This window comes from Myotis daubentonii, chromosome 16 (genome assembly GCF_963259705.1).
Source record: "Myotis daubentonii chromosome 16, mMyoDau2.1, whole genome shotgun sequence".
Lineage (NCBI taxonomy): Eukaryota > Metazoa > Chordata > Mammalia > Chiroptera > Vespertilionidae > Myotis > Myotis daubentonii.
In genome coordinates, this window is record NC_081855.1 from 6,120,375 (window position 1) to 6,148,227 (window position 27,853).

At 42.6% G+C, this 27,853-nt stretch overlaps 2 protein-coding genes and 1 pseudogene across 13 annotated transcripts in view; all 3 read right to left on the bottom strand.

Moving 5' to 3' along the window:
- ZNF624 (zinc finger protein 624) overlaps window positions 1–24,150 on the bottom strand; it is a 59,936-nt gene extending 35,786 nt beyond the window's left edge. The window contains exons 1-2 of the mRNA XM_059668498.1: window positions 24,138–24,150; window positions 17,554–17,646 (exon numbers count right to left, since the gene is read on the bottom strand). The gene's annotated coding sequence lies outside the window, so the exon portion shown is untranslated. The remainder of the gene's footprint in view (window positions 1–17,553; window positions 17,647–24,137) is intronic.
- Window positions 1,633–2,709, bottom strand: LOC132218504 (apoptosis regulatory protein Siva-like; annotated as a pseudogene).
- LOC132217957 (zinc finger protein 286A) lies at window positions 1,633–25,889 on the bottom strand. 12 transcript variants are annotated; one of them, XR_009449051.1, is made up of 7 exons: window positions 25,716–25,879; window positions 25,144–25,430; window positions 24,138–24,226; window positions 17,554–17,646; window positions 9,906–11,157; window positions 4,495–4,740; window positions 1,633–2,737 (listed from the first exon to the last, which is right to left on the bottom strand). XR_009449051.1 is itself a non-coding variant. In XM_059668501.1 (6 exons), the coding sequence occupies exons 1-6, from the start codon at window positions 25,235–25,237 to the stop codon at window positions 9,929–9,931; spliced, it is 1,731 nt and encodes a 576-aa protein (XP_059524484.1). In that variant the 5' UTR covers window positions 25,238–25,377; the 3' UTR covers window positions 8,492–9,928. The 12 variants fall into 12 exon arrangements, 11 of the variants coding, with proteins under 11 accessions (XP_059524492.1, XP_059524491.1, XP_059524484.1 ...); XM_059668501.1 differs by lacking the exons at window positions 1,633–2,737; window positions 4,495–4,740; window positions 25,716–25,879 and adding exons at window positions 17,771–17,881; window positions 19,766–19,880 and having other exon boundaries at window positions 8,492–11,157; window positions 25,144–25,377; XM_059668502.1 differs by lacking the exons at window positions 1,633–2,737; window positions 4,495–4,740; window positions 25,144–25,430; window positions 25,716–25,879 and adding exons at window positions 17,771–17,881; window positions 19,766–19,880; window positions 24,334–24,352 and having other exon boundaries at window positions 8,492–11,157.
- Between the last annotated feature and the right edge of the window lie 1,964 nt (window positions 25,890–27,853).

Genomic DNA, 27,853 nt, shown 5'->3' on the forward strand with positions numbered 1-27,853 from the left:
TGCATGAATTTCATGCATCAGGCCTCTAGTTTTATTATAAAAGGATATAACTCAGGAATAGCCAGATGGAAGAAATGCTTACGGCAAGGTGTGGGGAAAGAGCATGGAGCTTCCATGTTCACTCCAAGCACATTACTTTCCCCAAATTTCCACATGTTTGCCAACCTGGAAGCTCTGTGAACCAACCCCCTATGTCCTTTTGAGTTTTAAAGAGTCTTCCTTCCACAGGCATGGTTGATTAAATCATTGGTCATCAGTTATTATTGATTCAACCTTGAGCCCTTCTCCTCTCTCAAAAGGGCAGGGTGTTGGAGTGAAAGTTCTGATCCTCTTATCACATGGTTGGCTCTCCTGGCAACCAGCTCCTATTCTTCAGTGGGGGCTTAGTTAATCTAAACTTCTGGTCTTACTTATCAGTAAATCATATTACTTCCATATCTTTAAGATTATGAAAAATTTAACATTATGGATTTAATTGCATTGAATTGTACTTGTGACAAACTTTTTGATATCAACAATTGTGTTGCTCTGTAGTTAGCTTATACATAGTATATAATTTCTGAAGGACCTTAGTTAACTTTAAGACCTAGAACTGATAATAAAATGAGGTAATTGTATTTTGTAGCCTGAGCACATATACACATGAAATTGTGGCTGATCTGCTGACTGACCCCACCAGCAAAAAACAGAAGCTGGACCTGCAATTGCTTTGCCTTCCCCTGAATTTTTCATTTAGTGTCTCTGATTACTGGCTTACAAGTGTGTGTTTAGCTCCATGGCAAAGTGTCCTGGTTTCTGCAGGACACCTCAGCCATCAAGGTCAGAGGCATCAAGAATGGACACAGTTTTCAGTCCGCCTTTATGAGGTCCAGCCCCTACTCAAGGGACCCCGGCCTATTTGTGATCTCCCTTTGTTTACTGCCTGTGGACTTCAAGCATCAGACACAGAGACAGCTTTGCAGAGACTGTTCCTCAGCCCCCACAATTCCCAGAGCAGGTCTCTTTACAGACAGTGACTGGACCTCCCCTGGAGAGGAGCCATGACTTTTTGGCTGAAGGCAAATTTCCCTCCGATTACATCCAGGAAGGCTTATTGCTGGGATCATGGGAATCATGTGCCTTGTTTTGATGGCCACAGTAGTTATTCCCTCTTTGCAATACTGGAACATAAAATTCTTTCTGGATAAGATCATATAAAGTAATGAAAGCAAAACCAGAAACGAGCGTTTGATGGCCTGTGCTCCTAAGAAATATAATTTTACATAGATAATGAAGAAACATCTCTATCAATTGTCAGGAATTAGACTCCTCTGTGAAAGTAGTTTCATCGATGGGTGTGGATAACTCGCTCAACTTTCATCTAATAGAATACGGACTCAGTTAACTGTAAACATATTATGCTTTTCTACACCCAAATGACATTAAATAACAGTTGTGAATCTACAAAAATATATACTTGTAAATATAAGCTCTATAATTGAAGCACTTAAGTTTGCAATCTTTTGGGTGACTATTTTTCATGAAATGGAAATAGTATTAAGATTTCAAAACCTTATAACCTATACTATTTGTCTTAATAGCAAAGAGGTATTCAAATGCATTTATTGAAGTAAAACATACACACCAAAAAACTAGAGATCACAACTCTACTACTCAGTGATTTATCTCAAAGTGAATACACCCTTATACTACAACACAGTTCAAGAAAATAAAAGTAGCAACCCAGAAGTGCTGCTCTCCATAGTCCCCAATCACCCCCCATTCCATCTTACCAAATTTAACAATCATCTAGTGTTTAAGAATACAGATTAGTATTGCCTATTGTATAAATTAGTGTATTTAGGGCCATACAGTAGGAATTATTCTGTCTGTTTTTTTTCCCTTGGCATTATATCTGTGACATTCATCCATGTGCTAATTGCTTCATCACGGAACAATTCATTCAGTTTAGCTGCTCTGTGGTATTCTTTGAATGAATATACCACATTTATCAATTCTGCTGTTTATGGACATTTGGTTTATTTCCAGTTTGGGGCTATTAGCAATAATGCAATTGTGACCACTCTTGTTAGTTTCTCCTATCCCCCCCCCCCTCCAATATATAGGATTTATTGAGTGGCATCAGGAGTACAATATCAAACAGAAAGCTGCCCCTCCCACCATGGTCCCTCTGTGTCAACGCCAGTGAGGTCGGCCCTCAGGCTTCAAACAGGGCATAGCTGTCGCAGAACACTCACTCCCTCATGGACATCACTGCAGTCCACAAGGGCGCACAGGGCACAGGCCACAACCCCGCAGCTGCTGCAGGTGTGCCCGCAGGGCCCGCTCACACTGGCCACAGGCCACCGTCCTGTCCACAGCTCCCACGCACACGGAGCAGGCCCTGTGCGTGGCCCCAGCCACGTGGCCTTGGAAGGCCTGGGCTCCACTCCTGGTCAGTCGGCCGTCCAGTCCGAGCAGCATCTGCCCACGTGTGGCCCAGGGGCCTCCATGGGGCCTGGCTTCGGGGACTCTGGCAGGTCAAACACAGCGCAGCCTTCCTCCCACGCGTGGTCCAGGTAGGAGCTGTCTGGTCTTCTCATGCATCTCCTGCGAGCTCCTTACAGCCCGTGCGGACCTTGAGCCACAGCGGGGCCGTGTCCCCAAGGGGCAGCCCCGCTTGGCATCGCCCCTGGCCAGGGAGTTCAACCTAGTTTCTTTTGGTTCCCATGCATGGATATTTTAGTTAAGTAGGGACCTACAAATAAAATAGCTTGGTCATAGTGACTGCATATGTTCAAATATAATACATGTCACTGAGAAGTTTTCCAAAGATATTTGATCAGTATGCAATTCATCCACCAGTTTGAGAGTTCTAATTATTACATCTCTTCTTGTCCTGATGGCCACAGTAGAAACCATGGTAGTTATAGCTATTCCCTCTATGAAATACTGGGACTTATTTAAAAGTAAAGTGAGATTCCTTTCTCATTTCAGCCATTCTGGTTAGTTGGTGGTGGTATTTTATCTTTATTTATTTTGATATTTTAATTATTAAAAGACCTGAACACATTGTTATATGTGTTTATTAAAAATTTTTATATACTGTTTTTAAGGGTTGGTACATTTTGTTTTGCATTTTTCTACTATGCTGTTAATCTTTCTAAATGATTTTGAGAAATGTAAAGAAATCTTTTTTATTTTTTCTGGCTTATTTCTGCCCCCGGGGCGGGGGAACCAGGCCTGGAGGTCAGGGGTAGGAATGACATGGAGTTTTCCCGACACCCTTACACGCTCTGCATTTTTTACTCTGTATCGGAAAACATTTTTGTTCAGTTGTTTGCTTTGAACTTGCTGTATTATGGGGCCCGGCCCGTCTCTCAGTGAACTTACATTTGGATAGCGTGACAAGACAACATGCTCTGTGACAGTGCAGCGCCAGCGGTCCAGGGCTGAGGAGTCAGGAGGAGGGTTGCTTTGGGGTAGTGGGGTAGAAAGAAACTGAAGCAAGAGACTGAGAGGAAGTCAGACTTAAGAAAAGTTAGCTAGCCCTGACTGGTTTGGCTCAGTGGATAGAGCGTTGGCCTGCGGACTGAAAGGTCCCAGGTTCGATTCCGGTCAAGGGCATGTACCTTGGTTGCAGGCATATCCCCAGTAGGAGGTGTGCAGGAGGCAGCTGATTGATGTTTCTCTCTCATCTATCTCTCTCCCTTCCTCTCTGTAAAAAACTCAATAAAATATATTAAAAAAGAGAGAAAAGTTAGCTATGCTGGGGGAGTTGACAGAAGACCAGGGCTTAGTGAGGGTCTGTCAGACTCAAAGACCAGTGTGTGCAAATGTCCTGGGGTAAGAGCAACTGAGAGCTGGAGCCATAGATTTTCTCTGCTCTAGTGAGTACACATCTCATGTTTCCTTTGGCTTCTAAATGTCCCGTATTATCAAAAATGACCCCAGACTCCCAGCTAGAGGGGCTCATGGGGCCCGGGAGGAGCGAAGGCACCAGCAGCTTCCCCACCCACTCCCAGGCCAGGGCACTTTCCAGTGATAGAGAGGGTGGGCCAGGACTCCATAGACAAGGGCTGTATTGATTGCCCAGAGGCCAGGATACCCGAGCAAACCTGGAGGGACAGCAGAGGGAAGGTTGGTAGGAGTCTCCCATGTGACACCCAGTGAGTCACCTTCCGTTGGACAGTGACACTCTTTATGCCCCCAAGTTCCTTACCGCCCCCCCCACCCCCCCGCCCCCAAGTCCCTCGTTCCCCATTATGAGCAACCAAAAGCCCTGCGGAGCAAAATACTACAAGGCCAAACCCACCAGGCTGACGGGAAGCGATCTACCACCACCTGACCCCACCAAGTGCCAACACTGAGACCAGCGGAGGCACCTGGGCACAGTGGCACTGCGTGCTGCACGTGGGGTGGAGAGGCTGAGACTCGAGGGAATGGAGGGGAACCATCCGGAAAGGCGATAAAGACAGGAACCAGCAGGGCGGGGTACGAGCCTCCACCACTTACCCTGTGAGGCCTGGTGAACATAACAAAATAAATTCTTGATATAAATTCTTGTGACTTTTCTCAGTTAAATGTGAAAATATCTTCTCTCACTAAAAATGTTATTTGTTTATTTTAGGGGGAGAGAGCTTGATTTGATTGATTCACTTATCTGCGCCTTCATTGGTTGACTCTAGTAAGCGCCCTGATGGGGATCAAATCTGTAACCTCGGTGTATTGGGACAACTCTCCAACCAACTGAACACCCAGCTAGGACGAAAACAAAGTTTCTTAATGGGTAATCTTTGGATACTTAGATAAGTTTTAAGAAAAAAAGAGTCACTTAACATATTCGTATTGTGCATACTTTTTACCTCTTATTTTTATGTTATCGAAGAGGTCTAATTTTGGATCTTAATATATGTTATTTACTTTTTTTTTGTTATTTGAAAATAACCTGAAACGTACAGAAAAGATGTATTAGAAGTAGCTATCCACGTTCCCTTTAGCAAGATTTACTTACTGTTAACATTTTGTTTTAGCATTTCTTCTCTCTATGCATATTTTTTTCTCAATAATTTGAGAGAAAATTGCACACATTATACTTTTTTACCCCTAAATACTTCAGTGTGCATTTCTCAATATTATTTTACATAACCATGGCACAGTTATGAACTTCAGTAAATTTAACATTAATGCAATACATTTACCCACTCTACTGCTTATACTGAAGTTTTGAAAAACTGAACCAATAGTGACCTTTATAGTATTCTCCCTCTTAGTTCTCATGTCTCTTTTAATGTGGAATAGGTTTCAGTCTTTGTCTTTTATGACATTAACATTTTTGAATACAGTCCTTTTGTTTTTAATAATTCTCATTTTGAGGTTTGTTGAATGTTTTCTCATGATCAAATTCGTTATGCATTCCCTAATATCACATAACTATGTTGTGTCCTCATAGGATCAAATCTGAGGCGCACAATGGCTATCTACCTTTTGTTCATATTAATTTGGTCATGCAAATCAAGGTGTTTCCTTTATATTATTATGCATTTAATTATTTTTAATCTTTATCTGAGGATATGTTTTTATTGATTTGAGAGAGGAAGAAAGAGAGAAAGACAAGAGAGAGAGATTGATTGCCTCCCATATGTGACCAGACCGGGTATTGAACCTGCAACCCCAGTATGTGCCCTGATCGGGAATTAAACCCACCACTTTATGGGTACAGAACACTCCAACCAACTGAGCCACACTAGCCAGGGCTATTATATAATAATTTAAAAATTATTACTACATAATTATTTTTTCCTTGCAATCGCCAATTGTAACAAGCAATCTATGGCGAAGATACCTCAATACTATGCAAATATCCTGTTCCTCATCAAAATTTCCCCTTAGATTTATATTGATTGATTTTTGTCAGAATCTTATTGTGATGGCTGCAAAATAGTGATTTTTCAGCATCGTTTTTACCAGTTTGCATCTGGCATTCTGTTGTAAGCAAGGGCCCTCTATTCTACCTTTCTCCCTCCCTTGTTTATTTACTTCTAATTATCAATGTAAACTTATGCACTTTTTCCCTCCCCCCCCCCCCCCCCACTCATTTAATAATTCATTACTGCCTTAACTGTTTTGGTGCTCAAATTATACCAGACTTGGTTAGTGAAGGCTAGTTCAAATTAGCTCCTTTGCCTCTGTGACCTACTGTCATCATTCTTTTAGTACCACCTTATTTTCTGGAACATGTTTCAGGCTCTTATTGCAACTGCCTTCACTCAGACTTAGGATCAGCCATTTCCCTGAGGAAGCCTGGCTCCATTTCTGACGTGATGATAATGTACTATGGATGAACTGCTGGGGGTGAGGTATGAACATTTTATGTAGTCAACTCAATCTAAGGGCAGATTGTCTGGTTTATGGATGAACCTGCTATTAACCCCTTCTAAGTGAAAGGTTAAAAAATACGTGATTACACACTTTGGAAAATGTAAAGAACAATTCAATGAAAAAATTTAATTTTTTGAGGACATTAATTGGAACTGCAAGGTAATCACATAGATGTCACATTATATATCACAGAACACCCTTTGCCTTGACAATTAATATAAGGCAAAGGGTGAGGGGTAGCTCATTTGGCTCTGGATCCCAAGACTGCCCAGTTGGGGCCTAAAAAAGAATTAGGTAAGGAAAGGGAGACAGCAGGGACAAAGAGCTTCCAACCCAAGTCCTATTGTAATATTTCTTTAAAAAGTGAAAACTCATCTGAGAAAATAAAACAATTTTAATAGATAATTGAATTAGTTAATTGCCAACAATTTGAATGTTTGGTATTCTTATACTATCATTTTTATTCGTTTGGGTGACATTACACTATCTTCTTAAAAGCCAGATGTAATTTAAAATTTACACTAAATCAGTTTTTTACCCTATCTTGCCTAGTTTGAACTGTATTTTTTATATGAAATTAATTTTTCCCTCTCTTTTCCTATTACCCCTGCTGTGTGGTGCCTGTACTTGGCCCGAGGACTCTGACAAAAACATCCTTCCTCTACTCTTTAACCTTCCAGCAAATACGTGGGCTGTGGTGGGTATTCCCGGATCTATGTCTGTAGAAGTTGTGAAGCCCAGATGAACAATTAGAAATGTAATTGGTTTCCTGAATAATATGGGTATATTTTATGGTTGGCCTTTCTTAAACTCTTAAAATAAGATTAAATTAGGAGAATTTAAAAGCAATTTACGAAAGTTTCTGACAATAAATATATAAACATCTCTATTGACAGTGGGCCAATAAGAGCAGTCAAATTTAGCTTATAGGTAACAAAAAATATTTGAAAAGCAGACTGCTAAAACTTCTGAGATTCATGTTAAGGTACAAACACAGTCAGATTGAACACCAAGTATAAAAAGAACAAATACTGAAATGCAAAGGGCCAGAGTTCTCAGTAAAACAGAGCAAATCCTTTAACAGTACTTGAACTGCCTTTAGATTACAAACTTGAGTCCTTGGAACTACCAGATAGCTCCTGGCTAAGTGGTCCTCAGAAGGCAAAACAGCAGATTCCGCCAGGTCTAAAGGGGAGTGTGTAGGTCCAGTACCAGATAGAAGCAAGAGCAGAAAGTGAAGCCCCTTCTCTCTCATGAGCTGATAGCAGGATGCATACAGTTCTTAATCAGCAAATGGAAGGGGTGGGAGATGCTCATTCTTAATTTCTGATGGATGCTTAGCTCCTTGCTATAGACTGAATGTCTGTGTCCCCTCAAAAAATGCCTTCACACCAGACACCGAATCTGCCAGGGCCTTGAGCTTGGACTTCCTGGTTTCCAGAACTGTGATAATTGAATGTTGTATAGCAGCCCAAATGAACTAAGACGTCACTTCATTAAAATGTGTGTGTGTGTGTGTACACATATCGAGAGAGGGTGTGGTAGAGGGAGAGAGGACTCTATATAATTTATTGTTCCAGGTCTTTTTCAAGGCCACATAATTCTAAACAGAGATGGCAGAATTAAAACCCAGCTTTGAAAAGCCCATGTTGATGTTATTTTGTTAGTCAAATTTTGGCCCCCAAATGATGCATTTATTTTTCACTCAAGCATTTGGCATATTGAGAAATAGCTAGTATTTTAGGATTTTTCAGGCTATATGCTCTCTGCTGCAACTACTCAACTCTGCCATTATAGTATAAAATAGCCAAACAAAACATGTAAATGAATGTGTGTGGCTGTATTCCAATTAAACATTCACAGAAATAGCAGATGAACTTGGTCTGTGGGTGCAGGCCAGTTTGTCAATTCCTGCTTTAGATCAATATTGAATATTATTTTGCTCATCAGCCATTCTCCTACCCTGACCTCTGAGACCTTGAGCCTTCCCAATCTTCTCAACACCTTTCAATGTGTTTTTTAAAATTCTTTACAAGAATTTTTCAGCCCCATTTCTTTCATATTGTTTGATATCCATCATTGCTGGATTTATGCTCAATCTATCCTTAGTGATCTTGCTCTCTACTACCACCACTTTTTAAAATTTTATTCTCCTATTCTTCTTCAATAATAGAAGTCTACAGAGAGGCAATTACATGTCACAGGGATAATTTGGAGGGGGCAAAACATGGACTGGTGGTGCTGAATGTTCATAAAAGAATTTAGAAGGGAAGAAGAAATCTGTAACTACTTTTCCCTCTACTTTAAAATCTTCTTTTCACACAATATGTAACAGAGTAACAAAAAAACCTGACATTTGTATAGTGTTTTGCTAGATATTTGAGCGCTTTTGTGTTCCTTATCCCATTAGTGGTCTTTGGTCACCCATGTAAGTACGTCAATATATCATGTGATTTTATGCAATTTCAATTTCCTTAGGATTCTGGGATACATCATGTAGAGAGAATAGGAACAAACCATGTGGGTAAACATGCAGGTCAGAGAAATGGCCAACTTCTTCATAGAGGAAAGCTGTTTATCCTCAAGTGAGTCATTGTCCTGTGGACGATTTTCCATATCTGACAGAAAGATAGGTCCTTGTGTCTCACAGGTGCTTCAGTTATGTTTCTTGACTGGGATCTTAAACATAACACATTGAACCCATCAACTTTTCAGACCCTCAACATCCTTGTGGCTTTTTCTCAAAGTGACAAAGCATAGTTTACAGAAAGCAGAATGTAAAGAACAAAATATCCCTAATACTGTAATTATAGAAAACCAGTGATTCATTCAGTGAATGCCAAAGATAAGAAGGATTTGATCAAAAACTAGAGTTAAGATTTTGACCTATTCTACTTCAGGGCAACTTCCAAGGAAGTAGAAAATGAAGTTCTACACAGCAGAATGACCACAATTATCTACCAGTAAGTCTATAAGCAGAATCCATGTGAATCTAACTTAGAACCTGCTGTAAATAAATTCTTTTTATGTTCATCAAATTTGAGAGTAGCCTTTGGGGTAGGGAAGGACTACAAAGCATATTTCAACTCTTAACCTCTAGCTTTTTATAGCTAATATAAAGGAAATGACACTGGAAAAATGACACTATCGATAAATCTGGATCTCTATTTTTGGATTCAAAGAGGAACAACTCTGTATCTTCCTGATAAGGATATGAACCCTCTGCCTAACCTAACAAATAAGAACTTCCTTACAAAGAGGGAGAAAATGGATTCTACAACGATTATATTGCTACCCATTCCTAAGGATTTCTTGAATATCCATAAAAAAGGTATTAGGGAAGGATTAGGGCTCAAAATATGAAGTCTCTGGCTAGTAGCTTTCATAATTATTAAATCAATGGATATAAGGGACATTTTGTTTATGGCTCAAAAATATGTATGTACTATGCAAGTAAAATCAGATGTATACAAATTGGTCAGTAAGCAGCATTTTAAGGCTCTTCCACCTGAACACTCTTGAACACAGTGATAAAACCAACTTACATTTCTTCACATTTAATAATTTTTCATGGTTGCTCTTGTGTATGGATTCTTTGATGTCTGATGAGGGATGAACTGCACTTAAAGCTTTTCCCACATTCATTACATCTATAGGGTTTCTCTCCAGTATGAGTTCTCTGGTGTTGAATAAGAGCTGATGAATGAATAAAGGCTTTACCACAATCATTACATTTGTATGGTTTCTTTCCAATATGAATTCTTTGATGTTTAGCAAAATTTGAACTCCGGCTGAAGGTTTTCCCACATTCGTTACACTCATAGGGTTTCTCTCCAGTGTGAATTCTTTGATGTTGAACAAGATGTGTGCTCTGACTAAAGGTTTTTCCACATTCACTACATTCATATGGCTTTTCTCCAGTATGAACTCTCTGATGTTTAGTCAGGGATGAGCAATGGCTAAAAGCTTTCCCACATTCCTGACATTTATAGGGTTTCTCTCCAGTATGAGTTCTTTGATGTTTGATGAGTGCTGAGGAATGAATAAAAGCTTTATCACATTCATTACATTCGTAAGGCTTCACTCCAGTATGGATCAACTGATGCTGTACAAGATGTGTACTTCGATTAAATCCTTTCCCACATTCACTACATTCATAAGGTCTCTCTCCAATGTGAATTCTCTGATGTATTGCAAGGGACGAGCTTTCTGTAAAGGCTTTCTTGCATTCACTGCACTCAAAGAGAATTCTAGTATGAGTTCTCTGATGTTTAGTTAAATTAGCTCTGTGGCTAAAAGATTTCCCACATTCATTGCAGCTATAGGGTTTCTCTCCAGTATGGACTCTCTGGTGTCGAATAAGCACTGAATGGTAAGTGAACAGTTCACCACAATCATTACATTTATGAGGTTTTTTCTCTTTATAGGTTCTCTTTTTCCTTAAACTTGATTTCTGTTTCAATCTCTTTTCAAGTGTATGAAAGGCATAGGATCCTTTTGAAACTCTGTCTTGAGTGAGAAGGACAGACTTCTGACTAAAGTTTTTCCAATATACATCATGATCATGAGCTCTTTCTTCAGGGAGTGAATTAATGTAGGTGAACATTTCTCTTAAGTGTCTCCCCTGATTTCCTTGCTGGTTCTCTAACAAATTTTCACATTCAAGAGTTGTTTTCAAGTTGGTATCATAGACACTATTTCCTGTCAGTCTGTCTATTATTGCAACCTGGCATGATGCTTCTTTGGAAAAATCTTGCACTGAAGTTGAATCCTTGCTCTCAGGTCTACACTCTGAGTCTGAAAGAAATTGAAAATGCAAATTGCTTTCATTTTCTGTGCTCAATGAAAAGGCAGTTCTGTAACAGGTAAGAGTTAATGAAGGCAAAAAGCATGGCTTCAATGAGTAAGTGGAATTGACTCATGAGATGATTGGCAAAGAGAGGCAAATGGAGGGAGATGAAGAGTATATGCAGAGAAAATGAAGAGACACATCCAGGAGAGTCAATGGGGGAAAGGTGACTAGAAATAAAGAAGGAGGGAAGCAGATGAAGCAATCTATCCCTGGGTCAGCAGGAATGTGCATACAAAATACTACTGCAGTAATAAAAATCCAGGCAGTTATCACCTTAGTGTTGAGGAAAGTTACAACTTCTAAATTTTTAGTCTACTAATCCTACTCATATCCAAATATGCATTCCATGTCTAGTTTAATCTTCCCTAACAATGCTTTTATAACACACACCTGATAAAAAAATCTCCTATGAGCTCCTAAAGATATAGTAGCAAATATATAAAATTATACATGAAACAAGAATATTCATTACCACACTAATATAGGTAGCAAAAACTTGGTATCCTATCATATATCCTACTACAGAGAACTGATTAAATAAACGATGGAGTACTATGCAAGTTTTAAAAAATAAGAAAGATCTTTATTGCCATAGTGATCTTCAGGATACAAATTGTCTATATATCTGTACCTCCCCTTCTTTCTCTACACAAAAGTAGCAAACTGCAAATTAGTGTGCACAGTCTGCTACTTTTTGTGTAGGGAAAGAAGGGGAGATACAAATATATAGACACTAGAGGCCTGCTGCACAGATTCGTGCACATTGAAAGGAAATTAATTAGAAGGTGGCCGGCGGGGCGGGACTGGATGAGAGAGGCTGGACATGCCCTGGAGCCAACCTCCCATGGTCCCACCCGGGCCGGCTGCACCTGAGGCGGCGCCAGTGCTCGAAGGGCCTCTGCGGAGTGAGCGGGGTCCCTCCGGCAGGTGGGGTCCCTTGGCCTGGCCTGCGGGGATCAGGCTGAAACCAGTAGTCTGACATCCCCCGAGGGGTCCTGGAGTGCAAGAGGGCACTCTACAAAGTTTCTGTTGCTTGGCAGCTCCTGTGTTGAGCACCCTGGTGGTCAGTGCCTACCGGCCGGTTGGCCGGTCACTTAACCTTTTATATATATAATATTTGGTTATATTTTCCAAAACCAAAGACAGATCAATAAAAATGGTTACCCATGTGGAAAGTAACAGAGCAGAGGACAGGGATGGAAGCTAGACTTCTCTACATATATCTAATATAAATATAGAATTTTTATATCCAATATAAAACCATAAAGCTAAAACAACTTAAGGGTGTGATTTAAAGGAATAAATAGATCAATAAAACAGAACAGCAAATTCAGAAATTAAGTCAAGTATATAGAGAATATAACAGTATAAAGGTGATATTGTAGTCAGTGAACTAAAGATAATTTGTTTTTCCAAAAAATGGTGCTGTGACTGATTAAACACTTAGAAAAAAATTAAGTTAGATCTGTCCCTCATTCCATACAGCCAAATGAATTCTATTCATTCATTTCTCTATTCTTTTACCCACATACACTAGGCTCTGTTCTAGGCACTGGGCAAAAACACACACAAAGTCCCTATATGAGAGAAAGAGAGAGAGAGAGAGAGAGAGAAAATTTAGTCTAACATTTCACAAATACATATAAAATTGTACCTGTGGTAAGTACTAAGTAATAACAGGCAAGTGATGTTATGAAATATAAGAAAGGGAACCTAGGAAGATAAGGGGAGAATTCCCCGAGGAAGTAAAACACAATTGAAATGAAAGTGGGGTTGGGATTCAGGTGAGTATTTCAGGTAATAGATATAAAAGCACTGAGTTGAGTGCTTGAGGTAGAGGGAAGCACTATGTACAAAAGCCCTGAGGTGAGAGGGACATTCAAGAAAAGCACAGTGGATGAGAGCATGGACTCTGGAGTCAGAATGCACGAATTTAACCCCAGCTCTGCCCTGATTAGCAGTGTGACCTGGGGCAAGTTATTTAACCTCTTTACTCAGTTATCTGTAATATGGGGCAATAATAATACCTACTTCATGAGAAATAAAAACATCTTTCTTAATAAGCATTAAATGAAAATATTTATAAAGCACTTAAAACTCTGACACAGCATAAGTACTACATATAAAATATAAATTGATATAAGGTTAGTATAGGTAGAGGTCTCAAAGTGTGGTCCATGGACCCCTGAAAGTATGTAAGTTCAAAACTACTTTCAAAATAATACTTACATGCTACCTTTTCCAGTGCCATGACATTTGCATTGATGTTGCAAAAGAAATGGTGGTAAAACTGCTCATGACTTAGCATGAATCAGGACAATGACTCCAAACTTACTAGTAGTTATTGTATTCTTCCCACTATGTACTCTTGGTTAAAAAACAGACAAACCAGTTTCACTTAAAAATGTCTGAGTAGCCCTAGCTGGTTTGGCTCAGTGGATAGAGCATCGACCTGTGGACTTAAGGGTCCCGGGTTCGATTCCGATCAGGACACATGCCCGGGGTGTGGGCTTGATCCCCAGTAGGGGGCATGCAGGGGGAAGCTGACTGAATGATTCTCTCTCATCACTGATGTTTCTCTCTCTCCCCCCCCTCCTTTCTGAAATAAAAAAAAAATATATTAAAAAAAGCCTGTAAACAGTATTATTGTTATTATTTTTTAATCCTCATCTGAGGACATGCAGAGAGAGAGAGAGAGAGAGAGAGAGAGAGAGAGAGAGAGAGAGAGAGAGAGAAACATCAATCAGGTAACTTACTGGAGATCAAACCCACAACCTCCCAGGTAGGTACCCCGTGCAGGAATCAAACCTGCAACCTTTTGGTGCAGAATGATTCTCAACCAACTGAGTCACTCCAGCTGGACAACAGTAAACATTATTAACTTTTAAAAACTTCAAACCTTGAGAACATGCCTTTTTAATGTTCTGGACTGATGAAATAGGACATATTCATAAAGCAATTCTGGTCATGTCACAGTATGATGGTTGTCTTGAAGATAACCACTCATGAGATAGTTTGAGTTGTGAGCTGAACTAGCCATTTTTTCACGGACCACATATTTCTAGAAAGAACAACTGACAGACAAGTTATGTTACCCGTGTTGGATATTTGGCAGATATTTCCTAAAGATGAACAAAGTGAGCCTGTCACGTCAAGAAAAACAACTGACAGTGTTTGATAAAATTTGAGCTTCCAGGAATAAATTACAATTTTGAAAAACATTTAACTACCATTGATAGCCTGATAGCTAGTCAGGGGCTGACATCTGGTCTTCCAAATACTTAGGAGACTTTTTTGACAATGTCAGTGGTGACACCAAAAATTGTCTAAAATATCTTTATTAATTTGAGAGAGGGAGAGAAAGAGAAACATCAATTTGTTGTTCCACTTACTTATTGGCTAGTCCTTGAATGTGCCCTGACTGGGGATCAAGCCCACAATCTTGGTGTATCCAATGATGCTATAACCAACTGAGCTGCCTGGCCAGGACTGTTATTTTTTAAATACTGTATAATGTAATGTGCCAATATTTGGAAGATCTCCATAACTCAATGAACCAGTATTTTCCAAAATATCAATAGGTTTTTTTTTATTTTTATTGATTTCTGAGAGGAAGGGAGAGGTAGAAACATGAATGATGAGGGAGAATCATTGATTAGCTGCATCCTGCATACCCCTACTGCAAACCCCTACTGGGGATTGAGCCTGCAACCTGGGTAAGTGCCCTTGACTAGAACTGAACCTGGGACCCTTCAGTCTGCAGGCTGACGCTCTAGCCACTGAGCCAACCCAGCTAGGGTGAAAATATCAATAGGTTTTAATGTAAGAGTATGAAAAACCATGGATATAGTTTCAGATGTCACACTGTTAACTAATCTTTAAGAAACTACCACTTGCTCAGTTTTGGTGTAGTATCAGAACAGCCACAAGTATCGAAAGAGACCATAAAATCCTCCTCCCTTTTCCTACTATATACTGGGGGTGAGGCTGGATTTTCTTTCTTTCCTTTTTTAAAAAAATTCTTTATTATTTTTAAAATCCTCACCGAGCATATGTTTTTATTGATTTGGAGAGAGAGGAAGGGAGTGAGTGAGTGAGGGAAGGAGGGAGAGGAAGGGAGAGAGAGAGGGAGGGGAAGGGAGAGAGAGGGAGGAGGAGAGGGAGAGGGACAGAGAGAGGGAGAGAGAGAGAAACATTGATGTGAGAGAGAAGCATTGATTGAACCCGCAACCTGGGTATGTGCCCTGACTGAAATTGAACCTGCGACCATTTGGTGCTCGGGACAACGCTCTAACTGACCGAGCCACACTGGCAGTGTACTTTGGGGATCTTTTGACAATATCTACCAAAAGTGAACATGATCTATCCTCTAACCCAACAATTCTACTTAATGTATATATCCAACAGAAATGCATACATGTGCTCATCAAAAGAGAGAATATACATAAGCAGCATTACTCATATAGCTAAAAACTGGAACTACTCAAAAATCTAGTATACTGAAATAATGAAAGACTATACAACAATGAGAATGAACTATAATTAAATGTTACAAAATGAATGTATCTCACAGTAATCTTTAGTGAAGGAAGTCAGGCACAAGAGTATATACAATATGATTCTGTTTATATAAAACTAAATCAAAACTAATCTGGGTATTAGAAGTTAGGATAAGGTTACTCTAGGAAGGAGGGCAGTGACTTAAAGAGGGCACACAGGTGTTTCTAGGGGTGCTGAAAAGGTTGTTTCTTGATTTGGGAGCTGTGTTCAACTTGTGAAAATTCATAGACCTGTAGTTATATTTTTATTTATATTGAAAAAAAGAAGCAAAAGAGGCAAAATGAAGCAAAATATTAGCGTGTGTTTGATTTTTTCTCGACTTTTATATATATTTAAATTGCTATATTCATTTAAAATATTTTAAAAATAGCCCGGCTGGTGTGTCTCAGTGGTTGAGCTTCAACCTATGAACCAGGAGGTCAAGGTTTGATTCCTGGTCAGGGCACATGCCCAGGTTGCGGGCTCGATCCCCAGTAAAGGGCGTGCAGGAGGCAGCTGATCAATGCCTCTTTCTCATCATTGCTGTTTCTATCTCTCTCCCTTCCTCTCTGAAATTAATTAAAAAAAAAATATATATCCTATATAATAAAACCCTAATATGCAAATTGACTGAAAGGCGGAATGGCTGATGGCTATGACACACACTGCCCCCCCGAGAGGGAGGTGACTGGGGGTGGGGCTGGCCAGCGGATGGTGCCAGACCGCTAGCTGGGGGCTCCCCTGCCCCCCCCCCCCATTGCCCTGCCCGCCGGTCGCCCTGCAGATGGACCTGATTGCTGGTCAGGCCTAGGGACCCTACCCTATATACTGGGAACAGGTTCTTAGATTTAAAAATTAAAACCTGGCAAGGCTACTCTAACACTGAAAAAAACAGGATGATGCAGTGATGACATGCATGGGCTCTGGCTTGCACATTTTGTGCTCAACCCTGATTCTGACACTTATAATAACTGTGTGACAAAGCCAATTAGTTACTTAACTTCTCTCTGCTTAAGTTTTCCGCCCATAAGATGGGGAAAATGGTACTACTGTCACAGAAGGATCATGCTATGTACTATTTTTTATAATTAGGGCAAAAAAATGTAGCTGCCCATACAACAGTAAGATGCCTTTCACCTGTGGGAAAAGTATGGTCATCGGTGCATGCAGCAGCCCGGATTGCGAGAGGGATGTCTGACTGCCAGTTTAGGCCCGACATCCCCTGAGGGGTCCTGGATTGTGAGACCGTCCCCCCCGCTCCTGTGCACCCCTCTGTGGGAGGTGATGGGGCGGGCAGATCAGGGGATGGTGCTCCCCCCGCCTCTCCCCCTCCCCCCGAGACAGGCCTCCCTCTGCGGGAGGCAACTGGGCCAACAGGGAAAGGCGCCATCCCCATCACCCCGCCACTGCTGCTGCTGCCAGCCTCCCTCTGCAGGAGGTGACTGGGCTGCTGATCAGGGGACAGCGCTGGCTGGCACGGGCACCCCATCACACCGCTGCCGCCGGTCACTGATGGTCCCTCCCCCCCCCACCCCCGGCCCCATCGCCATCCCCTCCCTCTGCCCACTGGCATGCACCTTGGCTGGCCCGGTGCCACCTGCTCGCTGGCCCCGCCCCCCTGCCGACTGGTGGTTCCCTCGTCTGGTCGATTTGCATATTACGCTTTTATTATATAGGTCCTATATTATAGGATAAAGCATGTAGGCACTGCTAATATAGTCTTTCTTAAGCACCGAAAAGTGCCAATTCTTCACTGTCCTGCGGGGCTATTATTTCCGAGGACTCCCATCTATTTGACTCACCTGAATAGCTGCTTCTGGGGACTTTTCTCTCAAGAATCAATGTTTCCTTTCCATTCTCCAAATTGTAGTTCTCAGGCTTGGAAACTGGAAGCCCTGCTCAAAACAAAGAAAGGAAGAAAGAAAGAAATGGGACTTACTAATAGCTATTTGTGATGGGCAAACATCAATCCTAGAGCATAGTGCCAAATCCCTGATCTACAAAGAGGACGGGAATTACAGGAAGATCTGGAGTGAGGGAAGATGGACCTCCACATGAAGCTTAAAACATCTGCAGGAATCTGGGCCTGGTAAGGAGTTTCTATGCACTGGAAAACACAAGTGTTCATGCCTGTCAAAAGAGGAGAACTTATCTTTCTTCACTGAGGAAGTTCCAGAGAGACGCTGCAGACCGATCCTCAGCTTAGGGAAGGAACTGGAGAAAATAGGAGCCCAGTGGCAGCACCACACGTTGTGACTGTGGTAACTAGAATTTTTGTCTTCTGCTTTTTCTTTCTTCCTTCTTTAGCTACTAGAATCCACTTTCGTAGGGAATTTATTACATGAGGTAGGGAGGGGCTAACATAGTTCTTACCACATCCATACAAACACATATATGCACTTGTGCACGTGTGTGCACACACATGCACACAGGTACACACAGGCTCCAAACTGCCCAGAGTAACCTATTTCCCTGGCTCTAGTCGTTGTTTCATTAACCAACATGTGACTCTCTTTGCTGAAACTCCTAGGATAGAAGCACTGCCTTTTTTCCCTTAGTTCTCTAATTGGAAGAATAATATAACCCTAGAGCTACTAAAGGCCATCTTTGCCACATGGGGAGACCCTAGGAATAAAGCCAGTAGGGCAAAGCCAAGCCACAGGATTTAAAAAAGAAAAAAGAAAGAAATTCCTGGTTATATATTGGATTCCCTGAATCAAGATTTTTCCCTCGTGGGGAATGGAATCCAATACCTAAACTCTACCTAAACCCACCTCTCTTCATTAACAGAAGCCTTCATCGCCAGGGGATGGGCTCCAACACTGTTACCTGAGGAAAGTGGCGGAAACCCAGTGCAGCTGGGAGAAGTATTTACCCCTGGAGGAAAGGTAGGGATACGTATGAGGCCCAGCATTATGACTGAAGGAAGACAGAAATATTTATAAGTCCACACTTAATCCAGGTTCACAATGCCTACGTAAGAGCAAGCTTAATCAGATAAAAAACACCCCATCTTTCCCACCTCCCATCAATATGCCAATGGACTTAACTGTTTTGTAGAAAGACAGGTAAATAACCCAATTTAACTTCAAAAGCCACATTTTGAAGGCAGAGATGAGCAATAACATTTGGGCTACAGTACAGAAGCAAACACATGTTGTAGTATTCATATTCACCTTGATGATACTTCCAGATCATGGTGTGGGGCAATCAAGTACAAGTAAAAAGCAAAAGTCTTACTGCTGCTGAGAAAGTGCAATTTAGTTCTTTCAAAGGACTACCAATAGAGAAAGTAACTATGGAGGAGCACCAAAATCTATATACAAATACCATCCAATCTTTTCGAGTCCTGAGCTGCGCATATGAAAAGCACAACGTTAAGTAGACCACAACAGCTGGGGGGTAACATGCTGAGGACAGACTTTAGAAATGATAGATTTCTAGAAAGTGAGGCTGTACTTATCCCATATCAGTATCGACAAGCTGTTAATGTGGGCTTTTAGTTGAAAATTCGTAACGCCACAAACTTCAAAGAAGAGAAATACCTTAAAAAGTAATTTGCCCTCTCTAGGGGTAAGCACTGCACCTTAGGGGTAAGGGGAAAACGAAAACAGAACCATCTGAAAAAAAAAAAAAATTAGGCAGGATCAACGGTTACTCAATTCCAAAAGATACCCAGGAAAATGTTATCTCTTTAAAAAAATAGATTAATTTACTTAACTTACAATAAATATGGTGTTTTTTTTTAATCAATGGAAAAAAAGAAGACTCCCTGCCCCCTAAGCTAGTGTGAATTAGGTTTCTGTCACTTCAATCCAAAAAATCCTAATACAAAACAAGCATAGGCAGTTCACCAAGAACCTAGAACAGGAATAGATTGTCTCTGGGTCCAACAGGATTCAGACTTTATGACTCCTGAATGGAAAAGCGAAGGCTTTGTGAAGCTATTTCACTGTCAATAAGGAATGCTGTCCCTGAGCAGACCGCAGAGGCACAATGAGAAGCCGTCCTTACAGAGCGAGACCAGGTTCCTATAGTTCTCCAGCATCACGTCCCTCTGTGCAGGATCCAGCTTCCCCCACTCCTCGGGGGTAAGGTCCATGGCCACATCCTTGAATGTCACAGACGCCTAAGACACAAAACATACTTCTGTTCACCATCTTTCACTTGACAGCATCCCTCGCCCCCCGCAGTTCTGGTGGCCCTGGAGCAGAGCGACTGAGTACACCTAAAGTGACAGCGATACATGACAAGTGTCCTAATAGTATTCAGAGTCTGAATATTCTATGTAAAGCCACTGGCATCAGTTATGTGCCATGCGCGCTCTGCTAGGTTCAATATGAGAGTTTCTCCATTGAGAGACATCACTTTTCTGGGAAATAAAGAGTTAAAAATAAAACATGAACTAATGAGTTGACGATGCAGTTTGGCAAAGTAGACAAAATAGAGGAGGAAAAAAAGCCTGTCTGCATAACTCTCCTTGTGCGTCCTCAATAAAAACTTGAAGACTCAATCTAGCCAATCAGAAGATGAGTTGAAATACAGACCTTGTGAGTGGATAAGTCATGGAATGAAATAAATGACTGGCAGTGAGCACCAAATCCAATTAAGCACGGAAATAATTTAAAGCAAAAAGCAGTAACTGAAAAATGATGGCAACAGATTGAGTAAGGGAACAGAAAGAACTGAGGTTTATGTGTAAATACCATAGAATTAAGTTTCTATAAGACAAAAAAAATACAAAACTGTAAGGAGGTGAACACATATAAATATTATTATATGCCTTTTTGTTTATTTAAAGAATATGAAGTTTATTTTTACTTTTTAGAGAGGGAGGGAGAGAATGAGCAAGAGCGAGAGAGCGAGAGCATGAGAGAGAGAGAGAGAGAGAGAGAGAGAGAGAGAGAGAGAGAGAGAGACATTGATTGATGTGCTACAGACACATCGATCCCTTGTCTCCTGTATGTGCCCTGACTGCAACCTAGGTATGTGCCCTGACCATGAAATGAACCCGTGACCTCTGGTGCATGGACGACACTCCAACCAACTGAGCCATACCAGCCAAGCATTACATGCCCTTTAAAATAAAACCATACAGAATGTGAATAATATTCCAAGGTTATTGAAATAAATATATATCAAATGCCTTAACTGGATAGAAAACACCTATTTAAACATTCATGAAGCATTTGCAAAAGTAACAAAGTAAATTTAAATAGATTCCAAGCATAAATAGAACAGAGCAAAAACTGATAATTGAAAAAAACATCCGAATGTCAAAATAATAAAATGCAAAACCAATGCCAAATCACTAAAACTGTACTCAGAGGTGATTTCATAGCTTTAAACACTTCCATTTCATTAAAAAATAATGCAAATAAATTAGCAAAGCATACAGGTCAAGTTAGAGAAAGAACAACAAACTAAGAGAAACAAAGAATTACAGGATAAAAGCAGAAATTAAAGGTGGGGGGAGACAAGAACAATAGGTTAGCTGGGAGGTCTAAATAAGGTCAGTAGGTTGTAGTACTGTATCAATGCTAGTGTCCTGATTTTGGAAAATAAGAATAAAGTGAGGTAAAGTGTTATCTTTTGGAGAATATGAATGGAGGGTAAATCCTAACCCTAACCCTAGTATGTAAGACATCTTTCTACCATTTACATTTCTTTAAGCCTTAAATTATTTCAAAATAGTTTTCAAAAACGGAAATAATCTGAGCCTTAAAAACATACAACAATCATCCTTGGAAAATAAAATAAAATGTAAATCTCTAAGTAGACAAGGCATTTTGAGGAAAAATGACTGAGAATTACAGCCTGCATATCCCCAGCTAAATTGACACTCAATGAAAATTAACTTCCAGACGATTAGAAGAAAAAAATCGGGACACAACTGCAAACCAATGCACAAAAGACAGAAACACACACAAAAGAAACAAGGAAAGCATAGTAAATAGAACTATAAAAATCACATGGCAAAAAAATTTGAAACACACAATCATATTAATGCGAATGAGTTAATTTCCCTTTAAAAAAAAAAAAGTAAATTTTTTTTTTTTTTTTATTGATTTCAGAGAGAAGGGAGAGGGAGAGAGAGAAACATGGATTGGCTGCCTCCTGTTCATTTTCTACTGGGGATTGAGCCCCCAACTCAGGCATGTGTCCTGACCAGGAATCAAACCAGTGACCTCCTGGTGCATGGGACAACACTCAGCTAACTGAGCCACACTGGCCGGGTGAATTAATTTCCCTTAAAAAAAAAGCCAAATCCTGTTTATACCATAACCCTCCTAAAAACACCCCAAAGTTGGGGACTGGCAGTGGGAGAAATCAAAGGAAACATTACATGTCTGAATATAGGAGTGCAAGTTCACCAAGAGCATATGGAGAGATATACTGGGAAATCAAACTGTTACCCTCAGTAGGGAGAAGAAGGGGACTGAATTTGAGGAGGAAGTAATATTAGTTTTACATTTATATATGTCTGTGCTATTCACCTGGTTACAACCAACTAAGAATTAAAACTTTAATACTTTTAAAAAATTGAATACACGAAACACACAGTCCAGGCAAAGCATCACACCACACCTAATGCAATGCAAAAAGGACAGAAGTTTTTAAAAATTTCCATAAAAGGTTTAATCTACCCGAGGCTCTAACAGTCTTGAATCTAACATCAAAGTGTTCCTCTGGCACTTGTAGTTGGATTTTCCTTGGCTACTATGCTGGCCAGTGAGTTCAGGTAGGATTAATTGTATCTGACTCATGGGTGGTATGTGTACTTCCATGTGTGTGTGCAGGTATATTCCATAGTTCTGTCCAAATTGGTCCAAGAATGGGCCTAATAGCCGTTAAAGAGTTAACCCCTGGACTTCTGCTGGAATGACCAGGAGGGAAGCTGCCCTTTGTCTGGGGTCTTCAGCGTGGGAAGCTGTAAGCCTAGATGTGGTAGGGGCCAGCACTAGGAAGAAAGCTTGCTTGAGAGGAAAACCCACAGAGAGAAAAGAAGAAGTCAGTGAAATGGAGGAAATAGGTCCTAATGTTATTACTTGAGCTTATTTCTAGTGAGACCTGGATTTCTCAGTCATGATAGCCCATAAATACCTTTCCCTTATATCAGTTTGAGTTGAGTTTTTATCATCTGCAACTTAAAGCTTCTTGACTAATAGTCTTCAATACTAATGTAAGGCAGTTGAGAAACCAATGAATTCAGGCAAGTATATAAGGACCCCAAGAAGTCACTTTTACAAACAGAACCAATGTACAATATGGACTTTTTACACTTGGAATCACAGTAGCAAAGAAAAAGGCTAATTCAGGAATCGTGGGTTGTGGCATGCCACACACATCATGAAGAGCTCTTTTCTCTTATCTAACTTCTTTTAATAAAAATTTCAAACATACAAAACGTTGAAAGACCAATACATGAATCACCCATAGAGTACGACCACCATTTAAATTTCTTCTTTTTTTTTTCTTTATTTCAGAGAGGAAGGGAGAGGGATAGACAGAGATAGAAACATCAATGATGAGAGAGAATCACTAATCAGCTGCCTCTTGCACACCCTCTACTGGGATAGAGCCCACAACCTGGCATGTGCCCTTGACCGAAATTGAACCCGGGACCTTTCAGTCTGCAGGCCAACACTCTACCCATTAAGCCAAATCAGCTAGGTCAACCACCACTTAAATTAATTCTTAATATTTGCCTTTGTTAAGACAGATTGGAAAATTGTTTCACTTTCTAAACTTGTGCATTCATCATCTTGGAGGGCTGGATTTTAACTCTTTAAGTTAAGCCTTCCATAGGCTTTCCTATTCAAGTGCTCTTCTGAACTTTTGAGCACTTACTATTTTCATAACTCACTTCAGCTCTAAAGAAAGGTGCTTTCTTAATTTCTTACATAACAGTCATGTGTATGTTGATTCCCTTGCAGAAACATAAATGTTAAGATATACCCCAAAGATTAAAAATGGTGGCAGGGTAAGTGGATGCTACACAGACACGCTCCCAGGACCAAATTGGAATTACAACTAAAATACAAAAGAATCCTGAATAATCAACTAAAGATTAAGATATGCCCCATATTTTCTATTAAAATAGTTTCCTACGTTACCAAGCTCAGCAACTAGCACAATAGGCAAAGAAGGGTAATTATGCTCCTTACCTGCCTGTTGACTGACAATAAGTATAACTAGATGGAGAAGACGCCATGGGTTAGCAGAAAACATTTTCTACTGAGTCCATTAGCCACCCGAGTAGTCTTAGATTAGAACTCAGCTCTCCAGATGGGCTCTTGTAGACAAAGGAACTTGACATCAAGAAGAAGGGTGCGCCTGTACTCTGAGAAATAAGGTGGAATTTCAATAATCAGTAAAGACTCACCTGGGATCTGGCTGTGAGGCGGAGAGCTGCCACTTCTCCCTTTTCTGTGCTCTTCTCTTGGGAATAGAAAGAATCCTGGAAAGACATAGCTAGGGGCAAGAAAGCGGTAACTGTGGGATCTAAATCTATGCTGTGCTTCAGATTTACAAGACAAAGATTCCTCCCTCTAGGAATGATGCTCCCGCAGATACTGCACCTGAAGGCAGCCCAGACAACCCTTGACCCTGGGGTCATGGAGAAAGTCCAGGAACGTTGCCACTGGGACAGAACACCTACTGGCAGGTGTACCCTCTAATCGAGAAATGAGGATAAGCCAGTTTATTTCCAACCTTAATGTACATTAAATTAATATAAGAAAAATAGGCTCAGTTCTCAAAAATCACCCTGCAAGCTTATTTACATGTAGATCACTAGATTCCCCTTCCTAATAATTGCTACTAGTAGTTGGGTCTGAGGTGCACTCCAGAAATCTCATGAGCAGGCCATGGGTCAGGAGAAAACATTTTCTACTGAGTCCATTAGAAAAGGCTGACATGAGGTCACAGACCAAACTTCCAGAAAGACCGGGCTAGTCACCTACCGACCTCCGCGCCTGTTCTCCAAGATGCAAAACAGCAGTATCTGCGTGACAGACATAATACGAATGTTGTGCCACGGGAATGACAGAGGTGGGGAGGTATTTTCTGCCAGCCAAATAAGCTACGTTCCCAGACTCACTGACAGCTGGGGGAAAAGAACGTGGGAGAAAAAGTGACTGAGGCTGTGCTCTGGCCTGAGCTGCTAACATTTTGGGGTGGCTTTCCAGGACCCACTGTGCACCAGCTCAGGGGGAGAGGGGGTCCCCCACACCAAGCCCTGCATTCTCATGCAAGGAGCCCAGCCATGCCCCAGACAAAGGAGACTGGCAGAGCCGCCCGCCAAGGGCCACCTCCCCGGGGGCAGCCCATTTCCTTTCGGGGAGGAAGGGCCCCTTCCACACACAGTCCAACAGCCCCGCAACTCTCACCTCTCTTCTCGGGCACCTCGGCCCAATCTGCCTCCATGATCCCCAATCCTCCCGGTTCCGAAGATTCGGAGCTCCCGTCTCCCCGCTCCTCCATCTGGACCTCTCGGCACGTCACAGCGAGAAGCCCCGTCCTCCCGCCGGCCGGCCCTCGGGGCGCTGCGGAAAGGCCGGGTCAGGTCAGGCCCCGCTTCTTCCTCGGGCCCGGGATGTCGGCACCTGGATCCCGCGGGGGGCCAGGTCCCCCAGACCGATCCTCGGATGCCTGTTCCGGCCGCTCGGCACTGTACCTGCGGGGACCGAGCAGCTTGGAGGAGATGGCGCCGGGTTCGGGCTCTCTCTGAAGCCCGCGCCGGCCCGCGCCCCGCCCGTCGCGCCCGCCAGCACCGCGCTCGCACCCGCGTCCCCGGGAGGCGGCAGCCGCCGGAGGGAGTCCGGCCGGAGCGGGAGATGGGCTCATGGTCCGCCCTCGAGGCCCCTTCCACAAATGCGCGCTCCGGCTCCGGCACAGACTGCTGCCCCGGGGGCCGCCCCGGGAGCCGAGCGCTGAAAAGCGGCCTCCGAACCCCACTCACCTCCCATCCGGGCTTGACAAAGGCTCCGAACCTCTGGGGCCAGCTCGGAGCCGCGCATGCGTAAGAAGGGGATGGGGCGAGGCTGGCGAGCCTCATCCAGCCCAGAACTACGATTCCCAGAAGGCCCCGGGCACGGCCAACCTCCGTTTCTCAGCAGGTGGGAGCACACGTGGCGCTGTCGGGGGGTGGGGTGGGGGGTGGGGGTGGGAATTGGGGTCGGGATGTGAAGAAGCCGACCTGCTCCTTCTCGCGAGAGTACGGGCTGCATCAGCCACGTGAGGTCCATCGCCCTGGAGAGCGCTGACGTCAGGGACTCGGAGCCTAGTCTGTGCGGCGCGGTGCTGGAGGGACCAGGGTCTGGTGCTCAGAGCCGCCGAGGAGTTCCATCTGCGTTAACCTAACGTAAGATGTATGCGAGCAGCCTATGCCTTTTCCGTATATTTTACCTCAACACACTCCTTGGCCTTCAAATAACACGAAAGGTGTACTTTTAGGAACAGTGGGGTGTACAGGGACACCGATGTCCGTGCGTCCATAGACGACTTGTAACACTGACAATTCACCAGTGAGGGAGAGAAGTGGAAAGTTTTCAAACAGGGCCAGTAAATCTGAGCAACATGTCCTTGTAAGCAAGCGTAACATCAACTTTATCAGAAGAGGCGGTTCCCTCAAAGCATGGTTAGTCTCTCCTCACCTACCCACCCCGACTCAATGTTTCAGCTGCCTCCTCTTCACACGCCCATTTGCAAAAGCAGGAGTGCGAATATCCTCAGCTCTTCTCCCGCTGCGGTTACCGCCAAGTCCTGTTTCTTATTTCGTAAAGAACTCTCCCACGTGTCCATCTCTCTCTCTGGCCACTGGCTTTACCTTCGTTTTGGCCACCGCCCTTTCACTAGGGTTATGGTCAGCCTCCCAACTGATTTCTCTGACTCACTCAGCGTTGCTTTACACCAATCTGTTCTCCACCCTTTGCGGCCAGTGACCATCCTAAAGCAAGAACATAACAGCACTTTACTTCTTAAAACTTGTCAGTGGCTTTCCCACACCTCGGGGAAGGATGGTTTTTAGTTCCCACAGGATAGCACCCTTTGTCCAGCTCCCATTGTCTGTGCCTCCTGGTATTCACACCCTTATTTACCCCCCTACCCACATCCCCCCCACCCTGCTCCCTGCACAGCCCACATCCCCTCCCCTTAATGTGTTGCAAAGAGGGACCTGTAGGGAGAAACCAGGGGCAGGAACAGCTTTCTGGGCAGTGGATCCCCTAGAGGTCCTGCTGTGATCAGACCTCAGGACAGGGCAGGCAGGTGGAGATGGGATTCCAGAGGGGTTCCTTATCTATGCCAATGGGAATCCTAGCCCTCAGGCTGTCACACCTTTTCCTCTGCAGTGGAGGTCTCAGCAGATCACACTGTATGTGTGTGTCTGGAGTGGAGGATTACAGGGGTAGAGAACCAACAAAACAGGGATCTGAGGCCTTCCTCCTGGTGACTGGGAACTGTCTTTATAGTTCCCAGTCCTGAGCTCTGCACAGGAGAACAGAGAGGAGCTGACTGATGGGGTCCTCTACTCCATGCCCCTGGAGGAGGCACGGGTGCCCATACATCTTCCAGCGTGCAGCATGGCCGCAGGGTGAGTGCAGGTGCTGAGGTGACCCAGACTCCAGGGTCCCATATAGTCAAAGGGAGCCCGAGGTTCCAGAAGCTGCCCTGCTACTCCCCTAGGTCCCTCCTAGAGTCCAATTTCCAAAGGAATCTGGGGCCCGTATCCTCCCCACAACCCACTCTCACTGTCCAGTCCCTTTCAGATGAGATGAAAGTCACTGCCCACAAAGTTTTAGGAATATCAGAAGAGAGACTTTGTACCATTTCCCATCATGTTCAGTCAAGAGTGTTTTTTTTGCATTTTTCTACAGATTTTCCCTTTCTAATGCCCATCTCCAAGTGTCCATGTTGGCCTGACAAGCCTTACACACCTTCTCCCACTCTTACACATCATGGTGATTAGTGGGGATGCTTTTCCCAAAAGGACATGGGGCTCAAGGTACCAAGTCTGTTGCTTTGCCCTTTGCTGCCCTGAGGACCACATCCCTGTGTCCCCTACAGGTCAGGAGCTGGGGCTTCCCTGGGATGTACAAC

Coding starts and splice junctions, on each gene's coding strand:
- LOC132217957 (XM_059668500.1), bottom strand. CDS start 25,811: ATGAGGCTCGCCAGCCTCGCCCCATCCCCTTCTTACGCATGCGCGGCT. Junction 17,647..24,137: donor GCCTCACAGCCAGATCCCAG/GTGAGTCTTTAC, acceptor TGTTTTGAGCAG/GGCTTCCAGTTTCCAAGCCT. Junction 11,158..17,553: donor CCCCAGAAGCAGCTATTCAG/GTGAGTCAAATA, acceptor AATTTCTTTCAG/ACTCAGAGTGTAGACCTGAG.